The sequence below is a fragment of the Brienomyrus brachyistius genome, chromosome 23 (assembly GCF_023856365.1).
Source record: "Brienomyrus brachyistius isolate T26 chromosome 23, BBRACH_0.4, whole genome shotgun sequence".
Taxonomy (NCBI): Eukaryota; Metazoa; Chordata; class Actinopteri; order Osteoglossiformes; family Mormyridae; genus Brienomyrus; species Brienomyrus brachyistius.
The window spans coordinates 1,381,931-1,407,477 of NC_064555.1; the positions used below are offsets into that span (position 1 = coordinate 1,381,931).

Consider the following 25,547-nt stretch of genomic DNA (forward strand, 5'->3'; position numbering starts at 1 on the left):
GGATCTAATCTGGATGATGGACCGTCAGAGTAGGCAAAACCAAAATGTTGTCCATTCGTGTTTATTAAATTAGCATTAAAACGGAGAGCTTTTAAACATCTTTTGTCCTTGTAGCTGCTAAATACACTCAATATTAAAAACAAAAAGTTATCTACCTGCTACATTAATATCTCAATTGAATAAGTGTTTGTGAAAATGCTTAAGCTAAAGTGCGGTCTAGTTCTACATTGATTGATGATTCCAGTGTGTGACTGCGTGTTTGTTGGACTTGTTGGTACCAGAATTATCTTTATCATAAATTAAAACGTACATGAAAACCATACAAAAAAAGAACAACGTTGGACTTTAATCTGCAAAAAGTACAGCAGCACCATTTTCTACCTTGTTTAACCACAGTATCTCCTTTCAAAGAGGTTGTGGTTGCTGATCTGTTCCTTCCTTCACTGCGTCTTCAGTACTTATCGCTTGCGTTGTATGCGGCGTGCTCCGCTAATCGATTTCATTAAGTATGCGAATACGCCAAATTTATACAGATTACTGAGATTTGGGCATCACAATACGCATTTCATTCATATTTTTAGGCATACTACTAATCTGTTTATCGAATCGTGGGCGGAAAAATATGTTTGTACAGTGCCGAAAAGCTGGCGTACATCATCTAAAGCGCTGCAATGATATACAATCTGTCGTCAAAATAAACAGTCAAGTAATTTTTCTGAAGGAAAATTAATTGCTTAATCGACCAATCGCTAAAATAGTTGATAGATTAATCTATAGAAAAATAGTCATTAGTGGCAGCCCTAGATATCGCCCAGCCCTATACTCACCCCCCACCCATTCCCAAAGGGAACTAAACCCACAACACGAATTCCACCACCAGTCTTCGCAAAACTCCCCACCACGGCGTGAGCGTCATGCCTCACCGGGGCTGGATCTCAGGGACACGTTCCTCCGGGTGACCCTACTGACATCCAGCATACACACAAATGAGTCTCATCAGCAGCGAGAGAGGGAGAGAGCCACTACCGGGAGTAAGGGAGCGTGGAGTAGTTACGGTGTGGGAGGGCAGACGTCTGGCGAATCTGACCGATTATATGATACGACCGGTGTCCTACACAGTCAACTCCTGCTCTGAAAAATCGCCGTCGTTATTTTTCCTGCCTGCCCCCAACCCCGCCCCTGAAACAGCAGCAGGAAGCACACGACTGGGGTAGAGGGGACAAAGGAGACAGTCAAAGTTCACAGAGAGTGCAGAAAACGGTCCGGCCGCGTACAGCGAGAAACTTGCATACAGAAACTACATATGGTCTGCTTTTAATTAAAGGAAGGCAGTGGTACAGGGGAAGCACCAAACAGAGATCAAAACTCCATCCAAACATCTTTCCTTTTTCCATGACATATCCGCAGCACGATGTGTAAAAAACACCCCAGGAAATCAGAGCACTACAACTCAAAAGTTCCTTTGTTTCCTGGGTTTGAATCACAGGTCTGTCTGTTTTATGTTAAAGATCCATTATGGGCATGTTCACGCACACGCACACACAGGTGCACCAATAACCAAACTTTGACCCCGCCCCTGGAGAAGATCATCACAGGGTTACCTGGGAGATTAACCTCACACACAAGACACCAGCCTAGCTCTCCTATACACACACAGGACACCAGCCTAGCTCTCCTATACACTACACCAAAAAAAATAGTCCCACGTGCACCAAGCCACCAGTAAGACAAGGGGACCAGTACAGATGTGCAACGAAGAACCTCGAAGATCCCACTGCTAAGTCATCCCTGAACATTTCCCCCTAGAAGCGCCAATGTTGCGGTTTCCCACCCAGCACCGTGGAATCATTTGATACCGACGTCCGACTTTTGCTCCATCGTGTCCAAACGCCTCTTCTCCAATGAGATGATTGGTTGACTTAAAACAGTTCAACCATAAATACAAAAGATGGAAAAAATTAATCGGTGTATTACTGGCAGGGGCCATTTACACTCCTCAGATTTCGCAATACGCCGTTTTCACGGAAATTGAGTATATTTCAAAATACCAGATTACAAACCGTTAAATATAAAAAGTGTCAAGGACGATTAGGGTATTAATTAAAAAGACAATGGCAGTGCTTTAAGGGGCGACTCCGTTCTGCTGCGCTTCAGACTATCGCTCCGTCACGTCCTCCGGCTCAAAGCAGGGGCGCCGATACTCTTAATAAACTCGATTAAGCATGGCTGCCTCTGACGGCTCCCTTTCATCAAGACTTACACGTTTTTCTCTCTCCCCCAGCTCCTTCTTGCCCACAAAATTAGCTTGTCGTGCAAGCTGTACTAATGGCCTTTCATGTCACTTTCAGAAGTGCTTGTGGAGGGCGTAATTACACCAGATCACACGCGTATTAGTGTAGGGATATGCGTGTGAATATCGATCTGTAACCCAGCACAGCACGCCTGGGTCTGTTAAACGACTAAGTCGGTCCTCATCAGCTTGGGCGACTAATTTATTATTAGACCGTTTTGGTGTTTGTTTGCCTAATTGGTCTGTATAATGAAATCCGCCAGTTACCTTTTTGGGCCTGTGCAGGAATGAGGCTACCCGACATATTTTACACCAACATAAAATAATCCGCACAAAAAAAACCTTTCGATGTTTTATGCCTCCGTATCGAATCCAGTAATGTAGCGGGTGGCTTCGTTCTAATGGGAATAAAAGATCCTGGGTTTTCATTTAACGACGGTTGCTTTTGTTGGAAATTATCTAGTTAACGTTTAGCTAGTTTATTAGTCTTTGAAAACGTCAATCAAACATAATTTAAAAACAAAATTTAAATGCTTCACCAATACGCGTTTTAATGACTGCAGGCAACACCGCACCTCCAAAATTAACGGAAGTCACTCGTCCATCTGCACACAGCTTGAGAAAGACACGGAACTGCAGCCAGACACAGTAACACGGAGAACAGCTGTGGGATTTTTCGCAGCTCCGCTTCAAAGCAAACAGTGACTGAGTTCAGCCCCTGCCGATTACAGACCTGCCGCCTGTATTTCACTGTCAGCTCATGGTCTCCATCAAATCCACTTGCAAGGTCACGGCCCGGCTGACGGGCTCCGCAATCCGAGCGGCCCCCTGCTTTCCCTACATATTTACATGTGGATTTCAAAAATCGCGCACATTAAACGGTATTTATAATAATACGCGCAGTCTGCACAGTCATCAGTAATCAGATAACCTGCGTTTAAATTGTTTCAGTTTTTCAGTATAATTTGATTTATAAATATAGTATGAATACAAAATATTTAACACTACTGATTTATGCGTTATGTTTTCAGAGTAAACATTCGTAAGCAAAATTGTCCAGTACTAAAACGAATTTTATATTAACGTGTTAGGCATACTTACGAAAAAATAGGCCCTACTAATTAAAACATAAAATTTAACAATGTAATCTACATGATTAAAGTATAGGCTCATTAGAAGTTATTAAAATCATAACTGACTATTCTTCCACTGCTCTGTTTTATATTTAGGGTACAAAGATTTGTTTAACAAAAAAAAAAACGTTTTATAGCATGCAAAAAAAAAAAAAAAGAGTATTATTACTTCGAAGGACACGTGATCCAGTTCAGTAGGTCCATTATTGGACATTTTTAGTCCACCTTAAAACAGGTCCAGTTTTCCTCGTTCTGGGCAGTTTATACCATCGACGTATTTATTCGGGGAGCATCAAGGGTTTGTTTGGAGCCTCGAGAGCAGCCTGTAAATGATAATAAACCACATTTTGTTTAAGCATGAATGGGAGATTATATCTCGCCGTCCTTAGAAAAAATTAAAACAGAACCGACCTCAGTTCAGTTCCCTACATATGACTGAACGAAAAAGCGTATTCTCGGCTTTCAGAGGCCTTTTAGAGCAATGTTTTTTTCGAATCTAATTAAAAATAAAAAAGGGGGCACTTAGGTGCAGCAGTTACCGAAGGTGATTAGTTTTACTGTAATTTAATTAAGCGTATAGTTATTCTAGCAGTGTACACAATACACGTGACACCGAGGCCCAAAACAGCCATGTCTAGCTTTATTACTGCCGGGAACGGGCCAACTCCAATTTAACAGTGACCAACAACAACTACAACAACAACAAAAAAAAACATACAAAGCCAGAAGATCCGGACTGAACGAAAAGTGCAGCGGAGGTTCCTTGTCAAAAGGGAGGGAAAGATATCGGGCAGCGTTAGACAGCGGAGCTTCTCAGCCTGCAAACGTGACAAGGCACATAAAGAGGACCGGCATTATGTCTAACTTCACAGCAGTCATTTAAAGTGACAAATTTATTGCACTTGCAATGAACTGTTTTGCGTAATTTTAACACGCTATGCTTACAGATAAGAGCCCCTTACGTTTGTGTTGTGAATAGGAGAAATGCCGTAAAATGCCAGGAAGGAGCGCAGTTATCACGATGTGGTCAGTATATCACCTAAACATGATATTAAGTAACATATTACCGCTGCTCAACATAGCATGCAGTTGATGAGTGCTTTTTCCTGTTTTTAACAGTTTTATTTTTTTAGGCTTATATTTTACTCCGGATATTAAGGAAATTTATTTGACGTGCAACATTAGAGCTAAACCAACTATTATCCATTAGAAGCACATACAGTTCAGAGCTGCTTATACATGAAGGGAAAAACGTACAAAGGGTCTCACCTAAAAACGTGAATAGTACATTTTTAAAAATCGTACAGCCTATATTTAGCACCAATGGTACGAAATGCAAAACATGACATTTCTCCCCCGTTTAACCTTGCCGGAGAGTTGGCAGGCAATCTGTCCAAATCACAGCCGGAGAGCGGTGTCCCTTTTTTTGTGTTGACATTTCCGACCCCTTGGAGACACAACAACCTGCCCCTTGTCATTTGCGGCACCTCTGGCATTACCGCGCTCCGTGCAGATCACAGGCGTCCCCCACCAGAGCGCCCACTCCGCCGGTACCGACACGCTACCGCGCGCACACACACACACACACACATACATACACAATGCCTCTCCGGTAATCAAAACGCAATGGCATCCGTGAGGTACAGCTGCAAGATGACAGTACGAACGCCTTTGTGCGTGTGTGTATACATACATACATACATACATACATACACACACACGCTATATACGCGCGCGCGCGCGCGCACACACACACACACACACACACACACACACACACAACACCCCCGGGAGTACAGGAATTATTCTCAGATTTTACATAGGCCTATACATGTTATATATGTTATAAACGCCAATGCAATATTCCATGCTCCTACACAACACAACTTAAATGTGTAACAGTTTTTTTAAGTTACTACAAACTTACGTGTTAAAACAATGATTTTGTCTAGATCACATATGATTATAATTAAAGTAGCACCACGTTCAGAAGCTGAAACTCACATGTCCGTATGATAACCGGGCAGAGACGCCAACTAATTACCGCCATCGTTACGTCTATTTGGTGACGGTGGAGCGGATCCCACGGGGACGAACAGGCAGAGGCGCCTTAGAGACCCCCGGACGAAGCGGGACTTACACTGCGCGCTCCGGCGGTGCTGCCAGTCCCTTTGCGCCAGCCCGCTGAAGCATGCCTTCAGAGCTTTCTCCTGTAGCATGCACGAAGACGGACTGGAGGTGTAAAAATCCAGCATCTGTCCCGGGCTTACGGCTAACACATCCATACAGTCAAACATGATGCACCTCTACAGAAGACTGCAAATTACTGCTTCTTTCCTTAATGGGAGGGTGTAAATCGCCCGCTACACTGGACCGAACTCCATCAAACTCTGCCTCTCTTTTGGCACGTCAGATGTTGCTCTTCCCTCCCCGACTACAATCATGAATTATGACAGACAACACGGCTAAAAGCTTGTAATTGATCCAAATGATCGCTTGCCATTTCCCACTAAGTCCAGATTCAAAGAAGTGGGAAAAGGGGGGGACGATCGATACCCTCAGTAAAATTTCCGAATCGTTTCTCCAGAAAGGCGGCGTGCGGCGCCGTCCCGCAACGTTACCGACACAAAAGCTCCGATCTTCAATCAAAGGCGGTGGACTAAAACGTTTCAGAAACACCGCGGCCGCGTGTGTTTAAAAGCGCGTCTCCCCTCCGACGGACGGCGAATGGCTGATCCTGCCTCAATACAGCTCATTTCCTACTAGTTTTGTCACAGGGAATGAAAGATCTGGCTGCCTAATATATGCGGGTGAACTTTGCGTGAACCCATCGCCGGCTGCTAACCTTCAAACGACCCGAGCGCTCTGACATCACCGAGTGCCGACATTCCCGCACGGCGGTAACAGCGCCGCGGCTCCGCCGGCCGCCTCTGCCGCGCCGGTTACTCTCCACAAAGACAAAATATCCTCCTTTTATTGTTACTATTTTGTTTTTTTGTAAATCTACACGTAAGCATGAATAGGAAAAAAATGTATTTGAAAGCAACAAATGCATATAAAAATAAATATTTCGAGGGCAGGCTGATATAACGCGCTACCAGTTTTGACGTGGTTGTTAAAAATAATGCGCATGGAAAATGCGGGGGTTTTGACAAAAATATTTTAAAAGTGGACAAAAGGGGAAAATTAAACAAGACGCGGTATTTTGATACGGCCTTTCTGTGGCGCGGCTCTTTTTTCTAAAAGTAAACTTTTTTCTTTATGGTTTGCACGCTTTTGTGCGGGTTACCTGCAGAAGCGTGCATTGGCGTGGTAAGCATGCATGCTCGCCGTGGGCATGTTACTGCGTTACTGCTTTGGCGTCCGCCGTGCCCGTGATCCGCGATTTACCAAAAACCAATATCTTCGACATGCTTTGCGCGCCGGAAAAGGAGATTTTTGGAACCGAATACGCGATTAAGAAACGTGAAAAATCCTCGCAAGTACTTAATGATTATGCGAAAATATTAAGCTGCAAACTTTTCAGGGGACTCTGGTTGATGGCGAGGCTGAATATCTCCTCACTTTAACCATTTTTTATCCTGGCCGGAGGGTGAACGCAGTGGGATACTGAATCCCACCATGACTATCTAAACATCCCATACTCACCGCCCCCGCGTCCCGCCGCGCTATGGGCAGCCCTTCATCTATCTTAGCTTATGCTCCTGCCTACTAACTCGCTACTTTAAGCCTCCGGTCTTAAAATATCCCGTTTTCCTCTATCCTGAGGCACTTAAGCCGCTTAATAAACCTGGCTGTGATCATTTATTACGTTGTGGCACCGAGCGTGTTTCTGCAGGGACTGATGTCACTGTTGAGCGTAACCTCTGTGAAAGTTGGGGGTCATGTTTCTTCCAGGGTCTTGGCGATCACAGCTGGGCAGTGAACTGGGGGGAGGATAATACTCTTTAATAAATGCGCTACAGTTGTAATTATGATTTTATGATAAATTATGTTACGGCGAGATCCAACAAGGAAGCATAACCGTGGAATATAGCCCACGAAATGGATATTTTATATCGGTAATCTACGCCTATTTGTTACACAATTTCTGAAATATTCGCATTGACGTGAGGTTAAACATGGTTTTGCGCTTGAAATTAAATGTCTTGCCTTCAAAATACGCAAAGGAACCACATGTCGTGTCGTGTTCATAATTTCTGTTTTGTTTCGGTCGGTTCTGCCCATGGCACCTATGAGGCACATTCAAAGAAAGAAAAAGAGCAATTTCAAAGACCTTCCTCTGGTTTCTCAGGAAACAGTTTAGACGCGAAGATGATAATGATGGTGACGATGATGAGACCCGTCAAGGACAAAGTGAAACACTGAAGATGCTGTTATAGACCGTTAAGCGCAGTGCTGAAGACTCCGCCAGTCTCTTCGAGGCCTTAACACGCTGCCATTTCCTCACCGGCAGGCTGCATTCAAGTTCGGCTAGTGACTCTACTTAAATCCTCTATTAGAGCTGCGCAGTCTCTTACACACCATTTAAAGTTCTATGATCATAAGCAAACACAGAAATCCAGTCTGTTATCTCACTGTAACCGAAACGCGTATTGCCGAAGCTTTGAGCTTAGGATTTCTGCACGTCATTGAAAAACCTTGCAAAAGAGAAGAATTCCCAACATGTAGCAATTCCCTGGCTCACACTACAGATCCCCGACAGCAACACAGTATATGACACTATCCAAAAAACTCACTGCATCGCTGACTGCCTTGCTGTCTTTCGGGCTTTGCTGTATTCTGGACAGATGAAAATCTCGTTATGCGTTATCTCTGCAATTGTGGTAGGCATATGCAAACTTTTTACGGCACAAATGTCGTGCTTTAATATAGACCGGATGTAGCTCTTATAGCCGAATAAATAAATGACAAGTTATTTGAAGACTCGAGCATGTAGGCGATTCGTTTCTGTGCTGAGTTCCCGCAAAGTTTTTAACTTTCATTTAAGATAATGTTAGGAAGGAAACAAGAATCATGTGGGTTGTTCTGCACCACGAAATTATCGTGCAACTTTATCACAACACAAAAATCAGCCAGCAGCAGAATCCGGCACCTATGCAGACCATAGCCTCAAAGTCGAGGCTGAGACTATAGCCTCAGAGAATGTGCTATGAGGCCATTCAAACAAACCGACATGATTATTCCAATTTAGACGGCGGTTTTTTAAACTGAGTTTATTATTATTCGTATTATTATTAATTATACGGATGTGTAATAATGTTTTTTTCTGGTGCACAATTTAGAAAATGAGCGTGAGATGATAGGACGCTTTTGTGTTCAGCTTTTATGGATCAGTTCACCACAGGAGTCATAACTCACAGAGAAGTTAAAGTTTACTGTTGGCCAATTCTTTTACAAAAGTTTCGCACGTTAAACACTTGGAATTATTTCCATCTGTCCGCCGTACAGCTTATTATCTTTATGAAATGTTTAGCATTGCCGTTATGTATACAGACCATTTTCGCAGTTTTAGCACTGCGCATTATCGGCGGGCTGTAATACTGTAGCTTCTTCAGCACTCGATTGTATTTACGTGAGCTGTGTTTCATAAGGACACTTATCCGTAATGTAAACAGTGCATATGCTGACCTGATATGAGTGCTGGGCTGCTAAAGCACGGCGTGTCTGCACCTTGTGAAAAAACCGGATCAGTCTGTGAGATCTGCAGCATCCCCGAAGATTAAAGCGTGGGTAGATAGCTTTAAAGCTAACTGCCGGTGTCTTAACTGTTTAAACAGGAGATGATCAAAAGACTAAAAATTGAACATCTATATCAAAATATTTTATCTAAGCAAATTAGCGTTTATTCTGAATGTAGCAATTATTTTGTAATTACACACCACATGGGCTCGCGTGGTTGTTATATGGTACATTTAAATATCTGAAAATTAAAATAGCTTGTTGGTGGGTGTGGCACGCGGAAGCACGTGGCGTTTTTCCTGGCGCTGCGCGTGAATGAAGGCAGGGGGTTTTGCAGTCCTGCATGCACTCTCACAGGCCTGGGTCAAGGGACGGACACACTTCAAGGGGCCTGCTCAGTTTCAGGGACGGGCTGATCTCCAGGGGCTCGTGAATAATGGAGCAGAGCGATAGAGGAGCTCCGAGAGACCCCCGCAGCCTGTTCCCCCGCAGCCTGCGCTCTGTAACACTAACCCCACACTCCCGAAGCACCATTAAGCGACCCGCAGGTAATGTATCCACCTGGAAATCCACCTGTAATTAGGAGGTGATAATAAAGCTGTCCGTCAAGATAAGCCCCGTCTTGGCATCGGCGTGGCTGCGCTCAGCCCACGCCACGGGTTACGGGGGTCTGTGCCAAGGCTGGGGTCAGCCGCCGACAGCTAGTGCCCGGCGGAGTGGAAGAGACACACCCCCCCGGCAAGGTAGCGATAAGCAGCTATTTGGTCTAATTCTCTTTCCCGTGGGGGCGTCTTGTTCCAGCCGTCAAATCGAAGCGCGATCCCCAGAAGGTCTGCGGCTTCGGTTGTTTTTAATTTCATTTCATTTAAAGGTGAGATTAACCAGTGAAGCACCATCACAAACAGACTGTCATTGAACCAAATGGAAATGAAACCGCATGACCACTTATACCGTGTACCTCTGTCACAGCACCAGTGAAGCACAGCTGCAGTTACTCTTCTCGATTTGCATAGCGGTGTATCCTGGTTTGGTACAGTGTGCTTTTACCTTTCATTTTACGCGAATTGTTAAATCAGCTTGTTAAACGGTTTGAATAAGACTGTATACATGCTCACAGTAATTGTGTCATAACACTATGAGTTCATTAAATATTGATTTTAAAAAAAAAAAGAGATGAGGGATTACAGAGCATCGGCACCGAGAGATGCCTTGGTAATTAATATTAATGGCCTTAGAAGAAAACATTACGTCACGGACGGGTCTTCCATGCACTCACCCTGGGTCAAAACGTTCAGTGGTTCTTCCAATATTTTTATAATGACATTTTAGACATTCTAATTAGCCGACACCAGTCATAATCAACCCAGAATGTACATTTGGGATGAAACAACAATGGCAAGGGATGTGGGAGGGGCTTGAATATGCTGGCAGATTCAGGGGCCCCAGCACATGAGAGGGGCCCTCTAATACATAAAAGTGTAAAACTGGGGGGAACAAGGTGATATTTTGACAAGGGATTCAAAATTTCTAGGTATTCATTTGGCAATGACATGTACGAAGTGGAAGAACTTTCCAGAAGCTGTTGCCCATTAGGTTATAATTCCTCTTGTTATTTGGACCATATTGATGGTCATTATAATAAGTAACAGCTGGGTATCTGTCAGCTTTAGTCAGAGGAGCTGCTCACTTGCCCAGTAACCACATCTTATTTATAGGGTATATTTTGTACCAGAAAGCTTGACACTCCAGGAAATCCAGAAAAAAATCATTAAAGCATCATCCTTTCCAATGAATCTGAAGCTTATCTATTAAAACAGACACTTAATATGGGAAAATGGAAGAACATTTGTTCCTGTAAATATTGTCTTGATGCTTCAATGAAGTTCATTAACACAGCAGGCCGGACGAGCCACTTAAAAGCTATGAAAATGGTCTGAATCCGTGTGGTAACGCTGCATCCCGTCCCCTGGAACGTCCTGTCCAGGCTGTCTGCCGGTGCTGTGCGATACCGCGACACGTCGCACGCCAGGCCGGCCTGCGCGTAAAGCCGGGGGCAGGAGGCGGACATTCCCACCAGCGAACACGCCGATAGGCCGCCACACAGGAATCCCAGAAGAAACAGAAAACACACCACATCTTAAATTTATTTATGTTCCTTCTTCCTTTCTTTCTTCATTTAATTTTTTTTAAGTTTCTCCGGTTCCTCTGGTCGCCTGAGTGGCGGATTTTAGCGAGGCGTCCAGTGACAGGATTGCAGGAAGCACATTCCTGGCAGGGCCGGGGGGGGGGGGTGGCTTGTGAGTTCAAGTCTCTGCTGGCCCCGTGACCCCATGTTCGCAGTGACCTTTCATTGCGCCTTGACCTTATGCTCACAGCTACGTACCTCATGCATGGGGGGTTGCGGAATCACCGGGCGAGTCCAGTTTCTTAGAGGTGAGGTTAAGGACAAGATGTTGAATTCAGCTTCTATTAGAAGGCAGTGCTTTATCAACACTGTATATAATCCATCAGTCTGTTTTCCATGATCTCCTATCAGCTACAGGCTTGTATTGAACATGAAGCTTTTTCCTGAAAGAACGGGACACGAGACACTGTGGACGAGATGCTGCTCTGACCTCATGTAACCTTGTGTTTTTGGGCTGCGGGGGAGGGAGTGGACACAGGGAGAATGTTCAAACTGCACACCTATCTGTCTAACCAGTAGAGGGTTGCTGAGTTTCCTTTAAGCCATGCTACAGTATTGCAGAATAATATGTAGACTATGGCAGTATGGAACTGGTGGTTATTTAAAGGGAAACCATAACTTCACACAACAGCAGGCATTCAGCTGTATTGATTTGTTTTATTTATTAAAGAGCGTGTTCAGGAAAGCTGGGCGCTGCGAGCCGCGAGGCATCGGTGCCGAGCGGGAGGCTGCCTGGCAGAGCACGCCCGGGGTCTGCAGGTAAACAAGCCCCTTCCAGCATGAGGGACGCCCAAGGCACATGCGGGAGTGCGGGGCTGTGGGGGGGGGGCTGTGTATTGTTTATTCGAGACTTTCCTCGGGGGGTGCACCAGGCTGCGCGCGATGTAACAAAGCCAAACACAAGCTCGCTTGTTTATTTCTGCGTGGGGCAGATCAATTTACCGTGAGAGAGGATGCGGGACGTCAGCTTCAGAGGGGGGGCTTTCTTCAGGCCCAGTATTTATATAGTATTGTTTGGTTGTTTTAAACCTGGAGTATAATGTTACCATCCCCGCATCCCGCTAGGCAATGGAACAGAAGATGTCTGTCCCCTCACACTGGTGGCTTAGCTGCCTTCTGCCTAATCTAACTAGATTTTGGGGAGAGGGCAAGCCACTCGATGCCGGTCACCCCATCCGGCGACGCGAGGCGAGCAGGCCTGGCAAACTAGCCATGTTATTGGAAGATCGAATGCATTTCACAGAATCGTAACCGCTGCTATTTTCTGCATCAGTATTTTTCTTGAGGAGCATTTTGAAGAAAGAGATTCCAACGGAAGTTCGGCTTATGGCAGTGGAGACATTCCGCAGGGATGGTGACAGTGGCGATTTGCGAGTGCGAGATCACGGGGTCCGTCCTTGAGGGTCCCTCCGGGGTTGATAAACTCTGGTGGAGCGGCAAGCCAGATGCGTGAGACTTACCGGGCTACCGCGATGTCCTTTGCACGTGTACTTTCAGCATCACCCCAAAAGCACCACACGACACCAACAAGCCGGCCTCGCCGGGTCACAAGGGGGAGGAGGCATGGTAGCTGTGGCAACCGAGCAGATGCCAAGTGACCGGGCGAATCGGAGTGGGACGCGGCCGCCGGCGCGGGATACAGAACATTCCAGAAGACACGCGTTCTGATGGCATTGAAATGCATGAAGTCCAGCTGAAACTGGAGCATGGCCAATCTGAGGCAGGCAGGAGCGAGCAGCCCAAATCAGGGAGGGTTGGCACAGACGGGCAGGTGGAGGGGCTGTAATTGTTTCGGGGGGAAAGGAGCGATAACAGTTCGGCACAACTGCTCCCTTGCCGTAAACATGGGTCAATATAGACAGAATAATTACACTTTCGCTCTAAGTGCGAGCGATCACACAGGCCCCCTGTCGCGTACAGCCCATTACACGAGGATGCATCGGTTACCACGGAAATCTGCCTCCACGGGACGCGTGAAATTGGCAGATTGATGGGAGGCACTAATGGGACCTCAGCTCATGAAAGAATCAAGTTCATATATTTTTAAAACTAAGGGAACAATGTATATGTTAGTGATATACGTACATTTGGATTAAATATTAACGTTCATGGAAACACTTGAGGTGTGTTTTAAAATCACGAGGATGTTCCGGGCTGTGTGATGAGAACAGCGGCCGCGTGACGCTGGTAATTACATGCAAATTCTGCAGCACGTTCCGAACGCCATTATGGCGAAGGCTCGCGCCTCGTTCGGGTGATTTGTAAGCTGGGGGTGAATGTGCCGCCCATCTTCCATGCACAGTCTCACCCCAGGGTTGTCCTGGGGAATTTTCGGGAAGGAGGACGTGGAGAAACATTAGTGCAGGGACAGACCCTGGATATCAGCCCCCCCCCCCCAAGCACCACTACCACCTTCCCTGGAGAGCATGAGAGAAAGACAGGAATCCTGGAGATTAGGTCATGTACTTTTTTCTGGGGGCGGGGTCATCGGGATCTGTTTAACCTCCACACTCACTCAAGAGGCTCAATAAGGGGGGGATCACACATCCCTCCACCTTATTTGGCTAATTAAATGCAAACATGACTAACCCGCTACTAGCATTTTATATTCCTTTTGGATATGGATCTTCGGATCGTCACAATCGATGCCTGGTCTCTCGCTTTCCTGTTCATCTGGCCGGCACCCCCCCCCCACCCCCCCGGCAGTCCCCCTTAACCTCAAACCTTCTCCCAGGGCCACAGAAACCGATCCGGCATCCAAACCTTCAATCCAACCCCGGACGAGTCCAGAAGAGCTGCTCTGTGGCTGGGGAGGATTACCCAGCTGCCAGATCAGAGCCATCTCAGCAAGCCGGCCCCAGAGCCCCTGATCCTGCGGAGATTAGCGCACAAAGTCGGCCCTAATCCCTCCCTCAGCGCCGATGGTATCGGGGGGCACTCGCTTTCGGGTCCTGTGGCAGGGCACGCACGCGCTGGCGAGTACGCCAACATGGACGGCTGGCGCCAAGCTTAGCACCGCCACCATGCCATCACGCACGCACACAGGAATCGGCCTCTCTCTCGACGCCGAGGCCTCTTCCGCTGAAGCGAAATTACGTTTGTCTTTATGGGACTGGAGCTGAGCAGGACTCGGAGTTCTGGGGGGACTGTAATAATTAAAGGAGTTAAATTAGCGATTAAGTGGCGGTGGGACCACTTACGGAGACGGCTAATTAGTTAATCCAGGAGTGGGTCAGAGTCAAGGCTTCCGGAATTTACCCATTTAAAACAGTAATAAGTCTGTCTGCATTAAGCGTGGAGATGTCTGCCGCTCCGCGTGTGACAGCAGTCCCAGCCGGCTAACTCGATAACACGGCCGGCCAGGGAAGCCTAACCTCATCACCGCGCTGCTTCCTCATTACCTTCTTTTCCCTGCGTCTTCTCCAAATTAAACAAAATGACCAGTGAACTTGACGTGAACCAGATCGGCTCGACGGCAGCGTCTCGGGAGTCTGTGCCTCGAGATCGGGAGCGGGCCGGGAAAACGCCAGCCGATGCCGCGATTCCTGCCGCTCTTTTAAGGAGACGGATCCTTCTGGAAATACGGAGAGGCCGAAGAGCTTCGGGGAGCCTGGGGGCCGGAATGGGAACCGTGTCCGAGGTGGATCGGATCAATGACGTGATGCGTGTGAACAGGAATGACAGTGAAAAGTAACAGTGAGGACAGGATGGGGGGGGGTGCACAGTGGGACTCTCTCCACGGCAACCGCACTTTTCATCAGGTGCTATTACGAGTCCTTGTTCACGTTACTGGATGGAGCCCATGCAGCATAGCCAAGGTGCTGACAGGGGCTGATTGGCTGATCACTCGTCGGCCCCCACGAGGAAAGGAGGGGTCACCCAGAGGACAGGAATGTAGGAGGGCTTTCCTCTGGGCCAACAGCAGCCGTATCCATGCCCAGATGAGGGGGTGCCCCCCACCCCCACCCCACGTCCCTCTGGCACACCCAGCCCTCTCTCTCTTTTTCTCTTTTTCCCACCCCCCCCTCCCGCTTTCTCAGTCCCTTATTGTCAGACTGCTGCTCATTTGCCCCCCCCACCCCCATTATCTGAGAACAACCTTAAATTGAATAAAGCCCAGTGACAGTGCTTAGCGATGACAGTCCCTCTCTGCCTGGGGGGGTGGGCTGGCTCAGTCCTCTGATCACTGTCTCCTGACACCTATACAAAGTCGCCATCTTGGATAAGCGCCCCCCCCCCCACACAATGTGATTAAAAATTACTTTGACATTGTTGGGGGCATTTTTCAGGCCCCCACAAAGTTCTGTGAACACAATAAAAAAACGAAAAATGCCAAATTATATATTTTTATTTGTTTGTATTTTGTTTGGTTACTTTGGGTGAGGTGGGGGCTGGGTGGGGTGGGGGCTGGGTGGGCTCCCGTCATTGCGGGGTTAGAACTGGAGAGTCCCCACAAAGATATGAATATGTGGACTGTGCTTGTGTGTGAGAATAAGTGTGTGTGTGTGTGTGTGTGTGTATGTGTGTGTGTGTGTGTATGTGTGTGTGTCTGTGTGTGTGTGTGTGTGTGTGTGTGTGTGTCTGTGTGTGTGTGTGTGTGTGTGTGTGTCTGTGTGTGTGTGTGTGTGTGTGTGTCTGTGTGTGTGTGTGTGTGTGTGTGTCTGTGTGTGTGTGTGTGTGTGTCTGTGTGTGTGTGTGTGTCTGTGTGTGTGTGTCTGTGTGTGTGTGTGTGTCTGTGTGTGTGTGTGTGTGTGTGTGTGTGTGTGTCTGTGTGTGTGTGTCTGTGTGTGTGTGTGTGTCTGTGTGTGTGTGTGTGTGTGTGTGTGTGTGTGTGTGTGTGTCTGTGTGTGTGTGTGTGTCTGTGTGTGTGTGTCTGTGTGTGTGTGTGTGTCTGTGTGTGTGTGTGTGTGTGTCTGTGTGTGTGTGTGTGTGTGTGTGTGTGTCTGTGTGTGTGTGTGTGTCTGTGTGTGTGTGTGTGTGTGTGTGTATAGGCGTGTTTGTTTCTACCTCCAGTTTCCTCTGCATAAACACTCTTGTTCTGTCTTGCCACAAAAACAGATCATTCTGAAAACCCCCCCATGATAAACATGCTCTGTTGTACATATGAGCTTCTGTAAGACATGCCCCCCCCACCCCACTCCCAGAGCACGCAGGGATTTTTAGACACCCACCAGGGGCTGTGGAGGGAATCCAGCACACATGGCTGACGGTTGGTATGCGGGGGGGGTGGGTCCCTGCTCACCATGACCGGATGGTGGGGGCCACCCGGTCACCCCCTCCCCTGCATTCAGCACCGTGACAGATCCCGGCAGACGCGGCGTAACTCGACCGTTCCCTGGAAAGAAACGTTTTTGCACATGGATGAGGGAGGCGGAGTGCGTCAGCAGGGAGCACGCAGGACAAAAATAAAGAAAACGGTGCAAGTGTTTAGCACGTGTGTGTGTGTAAATCTACATATGCACACGCGTGTCGCTGACCCCATGTCAGCGTGGCCCACCGGGTGCGTGTGATCCTCTGTGCGTTTCATGCTTTCCTTCATGAATGTCTCAGAAATGGCGCCCTGCTCGTGTCACACAGAATGCCTTCCTGCCTCATTTCTCTGAGTGCAGCACTGTGACCTCAGACTTACACACTTACATTAGCCTTTGATGTCGTAAATAGCTCTTCGGTGAGAAGCACAGATTGTTCCTGCTCCTGCACCCTAACCTGACTGCCTCACCTCTAAATCCTCAAGCTAATACGCCGAATCAGACCTCAAAACTCCACTTTCATACAGCTTGAAAGTCATTCCTCGACTTGTAAAGAGGACCCATGTTTGGCCGGAGGGATGTGGGGTCAAAACCCACCATTTCACAGATCTTCACAGAGATCAAACGATGGACGACAGGGTTTCTGTTCTTTTTTCTATGCTGGTGTCTCTTTCCCTCAGGCTCCGCCTCTTGCTGTGTTTTAAGTTGTCATTTCAAAGTACATGAAGAGACTCAAGTGCCTGAAGGTTGCTGGTTCGAGTCCCAGGAGGGGTCTCCTGTGATACTGAACTTCAGCGCACTATTCAGCCATATGAACAGCAAGTCAATTAAAAAAATCAGCAGCTATAAAACTAAACAAAACTATCAGGGCATAGTTAAGCCCTCTGCCCCGCTGTCTTTGCCAGGCCTTATTCTGCAGCAAACCCGAGGAGAAGCACACAGACCAGAACAGGGCATAGTGGTGAAAATCAGGAAGGTGCTTGTGGTCTCTCTCAGTCAGAGCTGGACGGCTCCAGAAGGATCTTCTACCCTCAAGCCATTAGAGTTTATCTTCTTATTCATGCACCTCACACTCTATTCCATCTATGTTGCATGTTTTTGATCTTCTATTTTTCACAGTATCATTTATGACACATTATTATATTACTTTAAATGTCTTTATTTTGCTTTCCCTGCTTATTACGCCACCGAGCACCGTGCATTTGAATCCTGACGGGCTTTCTTCTCTCTGTGCTTACAGCTGCATAAAAGTGGCATCCCACAGACACTGTACCGGTCGCCACACGCCTGTCTGCAGCACCAAGCCCACCCCCGGTCCTCCTCCAAAGCCGTACTCGTCTCCGCCCCCCTGAATGCACAGACCTGCCTCCATTGCTGTGTACAGCCGGGTCTTTCGGCATAAACACGGCCAAGCCCGCGGACGCCCCTGTCCTCCCACCTCCCTTTGAAGGTAATAAATCAGACCTGGGCCAGGCTAAGCAAGCCGTGACAGGGCAGGCGAGGAACGCTGCGGCCCGCGAGGGCCGGCTCTCGCTCAAAGCCCATTCACAGAAGAGCGGCCTTTTTGTAAAGGACCATGTTGCGCCCATTAAATAACTTACAAAAGAGGCCATTTTCTTGATTTATGTATGGTTGCCATAGCGACGTCGCTGTGGCTACTGGCAGTGGCGGGCGTATGGAGCGTAGATTTATAGATCTCAGCGTTTTTTTTCCCCGTTATTACTCTGCAGGGCATGTTGTGATATGCCGATGTTTGTTATTTATCAGAATGATGAAATCAGCTGTCGCTGCGCTGAATTAAACAACGCGCATTACTCAAAACGAGGTACTATTAGAGGAGTTAAATTCGGCTTCATACTTTGGAGGCCCGGAAAGAAAAGGGAAGAACCCAAGCTGCTGTAGGCATGAAGAAAACTGCATGTTTTACCTGATCCGTCTGTCAGTAAGTCACACGCTCAGGGAGGCTGCGACCCCGGCCTGGGAGCTCAGGGAGGCTGCGACCCCGGCCTGGGAGCTCAGGGAGGCTGCGACCCCGGCCTGGGAGCTTAGGGAGGCTGCGACCCCGGCCTGGGAGCTCAGGGAGGCTGCGACCCCGGCCTGGGAGCTCAGGGAGGCTGCGACCCCGGCCTGGGAGCACAGGGAGGCTGTCAGGGCACGGGAGCGGTGCAAAGCTTTGGTCGTATTCGCTTCACAGTCGCCAGGTGACTTAGATGCGCCACAGCGCCACCATGCTGCTGTTGCTGTATTACACACACTCTCAGAGCAGGTTATTATTAAATGGTTCTGAGCCCTGAAACATTTCTGCAAAAAAAAAAAAAAAAAAAAAAATGGATCTCATAGGTGCTTTTCTGCAGGTTCAGACCCGGAGGAGCATTTCAGGGTGATGTTGATTGAATGATAGCGCTGCTTGGGTTTAATTGGTCACATATCTCAGGTGTGGGAATAATCACATGGCCAAGGCTGACACATCTCCCGCGAAGCAGAACCCGGGGTGGGCGGATCCCTGTGTGCTGTCAATCACTGCCTGGTTTAGCCCAGTGGGAGGCAATATAGCCAATAAGACAGAGGCCAAAGCAGGGGATGGCTGACAGCACACTGTGACGCCGGGTCGGGGTGCCCTTCTTAAAAGGTATCGCAAATAAATCCCTTAAAATCGGAAATAAAAGTTTGCAGAAAAGGACATTGAGGCACTTTGTGAAACTAGGAATTATGGGCTATTTTAAAAATGAAAAGTAAGAATTAGTTCACTTCTGTATTCTATATTCTGCATTATATCTCAGATTGGCGGCATAAGTAGCTCAGAGGGTAGCCTTGGTGCATGTACACACAGGGATGTGGGTTCGAATCCCCTCTCCGCCATGTGTGTTGTATGTTTTCCTTGAGTTGCAGTCCAGAAACATGCAGGGAGACAAAATGACATCCAGCGTGCGGCCCAGCCATGTGCTGCCTGGGGCCCCCGAGTCCAGGCCCCCTGTGACCTTGTGCAAGGTGAACAGTGAGAAGATGCGTGACCTCTGTTTCCAAAATGTAGTTCAGCTGCCCAGTAGAGCGTCATCTTTACAGGGTATGCAGACAGACAGGAATAACAGAGTGAAAAGAAGGAGAATGATTTAATGCTGATTATGTCACAAAAAACTATTCACACAACTTGAAGTTGAAATAAATCATTGTTCTGTTTAGTCAGTGTGATTATCCACCCATTTTTGTGTATGCGGGGAGGGGAAGGGGGGGTCCGTATCTCAGCATTGAAAGCTACACCTAGCAGCTGGCGTATGATAAGCCAGTGAGGAGGCGACAGCAGCTTTGAGCGGAAATGAAGTAGGTGGGCAGGACAGAACTCCTCCGGCGCGTGAGGAATGCCGGTGCGTGCAATCAGCCACCGAGGAGCTAGCTGGTGCGTTAACGCGGCGTCAAAGCCACTTCACCGTCCGCACGGAAAATCAGCTGAGTGCGTTAGACGGATGGGCTGCCTGAGCGCACCGGGGTCGCGACTGAGCCCAGGGGGCCGGGGACGGCTCCTTCCTCACACACAGCTGCACTTCGCCGCCATCCATTTCCAATCCCACAGTTTGAGCGCTTTGTGTTATTTACATCCCATGTGGGAGCTGTGTCTCCGAGTCTTTGCTCTGGGAAGGACAGACAAATGAGGCAAGAGAAGAGACACCATACGACGTGTGTGAGTTTGAGCGCTGTTGATTCGCAGATGAACATGTGACTGACTCAAACTGGTCATGTGGCCTATTCAGTCTGGTCATGTGACTGACTCAAAATGCTCATTTGACTGACTCAAACTGGTCATGTGACCTATTCAGTCCGGTCATGTGACTGACTCAAAATGCTCATTTGACTGACTCAAACTGGTCATGTGACCTATTCAGTCCGGTCATGTGACTGACTCAAAATGCTCATTTGACTGACTCAAACTCATCATGTGACTCACTCAAATGGTTTGCATCCCTGATTCAAACTGCTTGCAGTACTTTTCAGTATCTAATTGTTTCATACTCTCAGAAGGCCTGATATAACATTTCAAGAAGTCTATCAAAGAAATTGCATAGAAGATATTGATTTGTAAGCACACTGCAGTCAGACATCATAAACACCCTTCATACATGAGAGGTAAGATGACCCGCTCTCTTACACCCAGGTCCTGATCTACTGTATCTTCCGCATGCAGATGGTCTACATTACAAGGAAATTCAGAACAGGCTTCCTCCTGGCCTAAGCAAATTAGGGATTCTGTGTTGGACAAGGTCTCAGAGTCAAAGTGTGCTTCTCCTCGGTTTGCTGCAGAATAAGGCGTGGCAAAGACCGCGGGGCAGAGGGCTGAAATCACAGAGTCAGAATATATAGCCGTAGTCAGAAAGCAGAGTCAGAGTCACAGCAGAGTCAAGTGCCAAATCAGACTCAGGAAGACCTCAAAAGTCCAAGCAAGGTCCTCAGATTTCACGATGCAGATGGAAGTACGAGGAGGTGCAGGGAAAAGCTTAATCCATGACCTCGGAAGAGAGGGAGTACTGAGAGGGAAAGCAGCCCACCAGCGGGCACATGTACAAGACAAATGTTCTCAGCATGTCTGAGGAGACAAAAATCTAGAAGGACTGATGCACTCAATTTGAGATAAGCAGCAGCTTGCTGGGGGAGGTAATGGAAGCTGGCGGGGGGGCAGGGTGGGGTCCGTGATGCGACCCTTTTATAAGAATGGAAAATCAGAGTCAATAACAGGAAGCACAGGGACATCATCAACAAGCACCTCTGGCCAGATGTTAGACCGTCCAGACAAAGCTGACCTTCATAGTCAAGTGATACCTGCTTGTTTGACCGAGGAAACCTGAAAGCAAAAATGTCGCATGCAAGTGACATGAAGAATAATCTCAAACGGCTAATGTCTGAATTTATGTTTTTATTTTGAATAGCTAAAACCTCATTCAGACTACAAGAGACTACACCTGTCTTCCTTGGATTTTAGTTTAGGGGTTGAATTTCCACGTTCATGTTATTTTACGCGTTCATGAATCATTGATGAAGCCGGGCGCCAAATTGGCAAACTAATTATCTAGTTGGCTGACTGGCTCCACCGCATCCGATAGTCAGGTACCTGCGGCCATTTCGCAAAGAGCAACTGTGTTACCGCCTTCATTAAGATCTCCCTGACACTGCAAGTGCTTTTTGATAGACAGAGAGCTGAAGGATTCTCAGAAGCCAGACGAAAACACCAGCTTACCGAAAAAGAAGCAACAGCGGCGGATCCCGGAAGGTCACAGAGAGGTAACACTCTGACAGGCAGGAAAATGCAGGTGAGCACGCTGACAGACAGAGATCATGAAGCACGTCTCGGCGGCTGACGGTGAGGCCGGGCGTCATTGGCGAGGAAAGCTGGAGCCCATATGGTCGACTCTGACAGAATGAATGTAGCACTGGGGTCTAGGCAGGGGGGTGTGTGTGTGTGTGTGTGGGGGGGGGGGGGGGGGGGGCATGTTTCAGGAGGTGCTAAAAATGTGCCTGATTCCAGTCCTGCCTGTATATCAAAATCAGCAGACAGTTCTGCTGTAAGTGTCAAAATGTTAGCATTTGATGGAGATCCATAAAATTACAATGACGCATACAGACGGGATGTTTTGGATGTAACCTCACATTAACTGGTAACCAGTCCAGGATGTTCCTGCCACGGGCCATAGGAAACACTCTAGGTCCCCCCAAGGCTCTGAACAGGATAAATGCGGAGGATGGATGGATGGATGGATGGATGGATGGATGGAGGAAATACACTCTAGGCAGCAGTTTGTGTTTTGAAGTCCAGTCCCACGGGTACCTGGCATATTACTGATCATTCCCAATGAAAATGCCAATCAACTTCATTGTGGTGAAGTCCTGCACTGCTGCTTGTCGCCCATACTGTGCTCACACCCCTGTGTCTTACATGGTATGACCCTGCAGACACCATACGCCATTGCCAACCTATATAAGTTTGGCCCATCTTTCACTAATAGAGGAGGTTTTGCACTCGGCCCATTCCCTTGCTGTGGTTTGTCTTTAGTCTGCCCTTTGACCTTTTCCTCCTGGTTCTGTGTGTTTTTATGTATCTAATGATCTATCCCCTACAGAGTGTCACGCCCAGGATCCACACCAATGGATTCGCATCAGTCCTGCCAGCCGCTACATCTGTGTCAAACAAAAACATCTCGCAGATACAGCAAAACATCTGTTCAATACGAATTTCCTGATTGACTGAAGCATCTCAGAAACAGCTTTAAATTCAATATTTTATAATGTACTAGACAGAGGTGGACAGTTCAGGTTCACAAAGTAAAAATCCAGACCAAGAGTCGCTCTGCCAGTTCAGGATAAAGAGTCACAGCCACATAGTATTTAACTGGTTGGTTGAAACAAAGTCCTGGTCTGGATTTGTACCTTCTGGACATGAATTTTCTACCTCTGGTACTAAGAACATTACCTTCCTTTTTGCCAAATGTTTTTGTGTCTCTTTTAAATTCCTTCACTGGAAACATCATGGCTGACCAGAGCATTGGGAAACTCGCATCCCTCAGACCCCTCACGTGGATCCAAGAGTTCAGACAGCGTGAAACAAATCAATTTGCAGCCAGGAATCCTGCAGTGGGTCGTCATCTCTCATACGGGGGCCGGGAGGCGCTGTGTGGACCCTGTTTTCTATGGGTTGCTTTTCATTTGCTGGCGACAAACGTCTATCTCAACATCAGAGGGAAGAGAAAGTGAGTTGAACTTTTTGTCCTCTGGGAAGGCAGGAGTGGGGTGGGGCTTGGCCGGGGGGGGTGGGGGTATATTCCCCCAGCCACACCTGTCAGGTGTTTTATTTCAGGATTAACCCAGTGGAGCAGAGGTATGGGATCCCCCAGAGATCCATTATTACAGCATTTTCCAGGAAAGCCCATAAGGGGCTGATTGTAATGGCGGCCTGACCCCTGACCCCTGACCCGCATGTCAGCGTGTCACCATCTCACAAAAAAACTTCCTGTCTGACTAACTTGCTCTCCATCGTTCTGCTCTCACGCTGCAACTTAAAGCTGCGAAGCCGTTCGCTTTTTACTGAATAATTTATCTTATGGAAAATCAATTATTCATTACCACTGTCTTAACTGCGGAGCTTGCTGCCGTGCCGTCCGCGGTAGGATGCTGGTTCGCGGCTCCGGCGGAGACGGCCTGGGGTCCAGCGCAGCCTACGCTCACAAGTATTTGAGAGCAGGTTCAGAACCGGGTCGAAACCCGGAGACCCTCCTCATCTCGCTGATCAATAACGCCTCCATTAGCCATTCTGTCTGAGCATGACCGTTTAAGCAATGAGTACCTCACGAAAACGAGGAAATAAAACCTCAATCCACCTCCGCTGCGTGAATTATAACCCTACATTGGACTTGTAATTAGCAGTAAGATAAATATTATCCTGTTTGGTACTGAAAAACAAGTACATGGAAGATTTATGGCAGCAAGATTGGGGCCTGGGACCGTCTGTCTGTTTCCGTGGTTTATTAGTTAAGGAAATGGACAAAATATCTGGTTCAATGATAACGTGTTGGCTCGCGCTCTTTTGTGGAGGGACTTGAAATCTTGTGTTAAAGTTCTCTGACTAAAAACACTCACAGTTACTGCCCTGTCCTCCCGGGGGACCCTCAGAGTCTCGTCTCAGCAGTGATCCTTCAGTGTAGGTGGTGCACCGTGGACCGTGGAGAAGCTCACTCGCAATCCCTGTGGCATTAAAGCGCAGCGGGATTGCGGGCTCAGGTTGGGCGCCTACGTTGCCCAAGGCTGGAGATCTTATCCCTTTCAGATTCTTTCAAAACTCCTCAGCTCTCAATTCTGACTGCAAAACAGATGAATGCGAGAGCTCTGCGGTAACCTTTCCGTTACATAACAAGTTCTGGTTATAGTCAGAGGTAGATAGTTCAGGTCCAGAAGGATAAAAATCCAGACAACGGTTTTATTTCAACCAACCAGTTTAGTTGTCTGTGACTCTTTATACCAGTTGGTTGAAGAAAACTTCTGGCCTGCATTTTTACTTCCAGGACCTGAGCTATCCAACTAATAGTTTTAGTGCAATAGAGGTTTTCAGGGAACCTCAGCAAAGTCTGGGAAATTCATTCATTTTTAAGAGTAAATATGACGTTCAGCAGATGTTCTGCATTCAGCCGGAGTGTCTTTGAACACTGTTTTCATTCACTACCCTGGTGCTCTGATGCCAGATGACTGATTTCACACGCTGGCTCACGCTAAGCACTGCACTGACTGGGAAGCGACAAGGGCTTTGCTGAATGGACCGGGCTGCTGATGATGGCAGGTTGGCGTTTTATGGAGTACCGGAACAGACACGTGAGGGCGGAGGCACTCACCAGCGGGGGAGGGGGCGCCATATCCGTTAGCGTGCTGCTGGAACTGAACCCTCTCCAGCGAGGAAACGGGCAAACCGCGGATCATGGAGGGGAAGAGGAAGGGGTAGGTGCCGGCTCTGTATCGCCTCATCTGGCCGAGACTGCGACAGGGCTGGCTGTGGCCGGTGGTCTTCATTGCTCGCCCCCTGGGTTCCGGTCCATGGATTCAGGACTGCCAGGTCCCCCCCTCCCCCACCTCAGCTTTAAGGCGTCCCTCGCTTCTACTCGCAGATGCAGGGCAGGACTTCAGGAGTCTCCTGATAGGTTCTTCACGCCTCCCACTGCATGTTACAGGCTGGGGGGAGGGGGGGTGTCTGGAACAGGAGAAAGAGAGAGAGAGAGAAAGAGGGAGAAAGAGGGAGAGAGAAAGAGGGAGAAAGAGAGAGAGAGATTTAACTGGACACAAAGAATGTGTTCACAAGCAAAAAGGTGCCTGATGTGTCTTAAACAAACAAGGCCTGGATAAAAGAGCATTAGCAGGCCTCAGAAATGTGGAATTGTTCCAGGGGTTTGTCCCTATTTATCAATACAATAAAACAATAATGATGTTATTATCCATCCAATGTCTGTATCCTAATGTCCTATTCAGGGTTGCGGGGGTCTGGA

At 47.7% G+C, this 25,547-nt stretch overlaps 1 protein-coding gene across 8 annotated transcripts in view; it reads right to left on the reverse strand.

Moving 5' to 3' along the window:
* Positions 1 to 25,247, reverse strand: part of LOC125718774 (retinoic acid receptor beta-like) — a 52,631-nt gene extending 27,384 nt beyond the window's left edge. Inside the window, exons 1-2 of one of the 8 annotated variants that reach the window (XM_048992846.1) lie at positions 5,980 to 6,096; positions 5,564 to 5,633 (exon numbers count right to left, since the gene is read on the reverse strand). Coding sequence is in view for 4 of the 8 variants with exons in the window: in XM_048992840.1 (XP_048848797.1) it covers positions 24,903 to 25,077 (175 nt within the window). In the remaining 4 variants the exon portion in view is untranslated. Of the gene's footprint in view, positions 1 to 3,023; positions 3,048 to 4,692; positions 4,888 to 5,563; positions 6,350 to 6,712; positions 6,835 to 8,162; positions 8,193 to 24,902 lie in introns of those variants that run through there. The other 7 variants (XM_048992840.1, XM_048992841.1, XM_048992842.1 and 4 more) reach the window with 7 other exon arrangements.
* Positions 25,248 to 25,547: the final 300 nt, after the last annotated feature.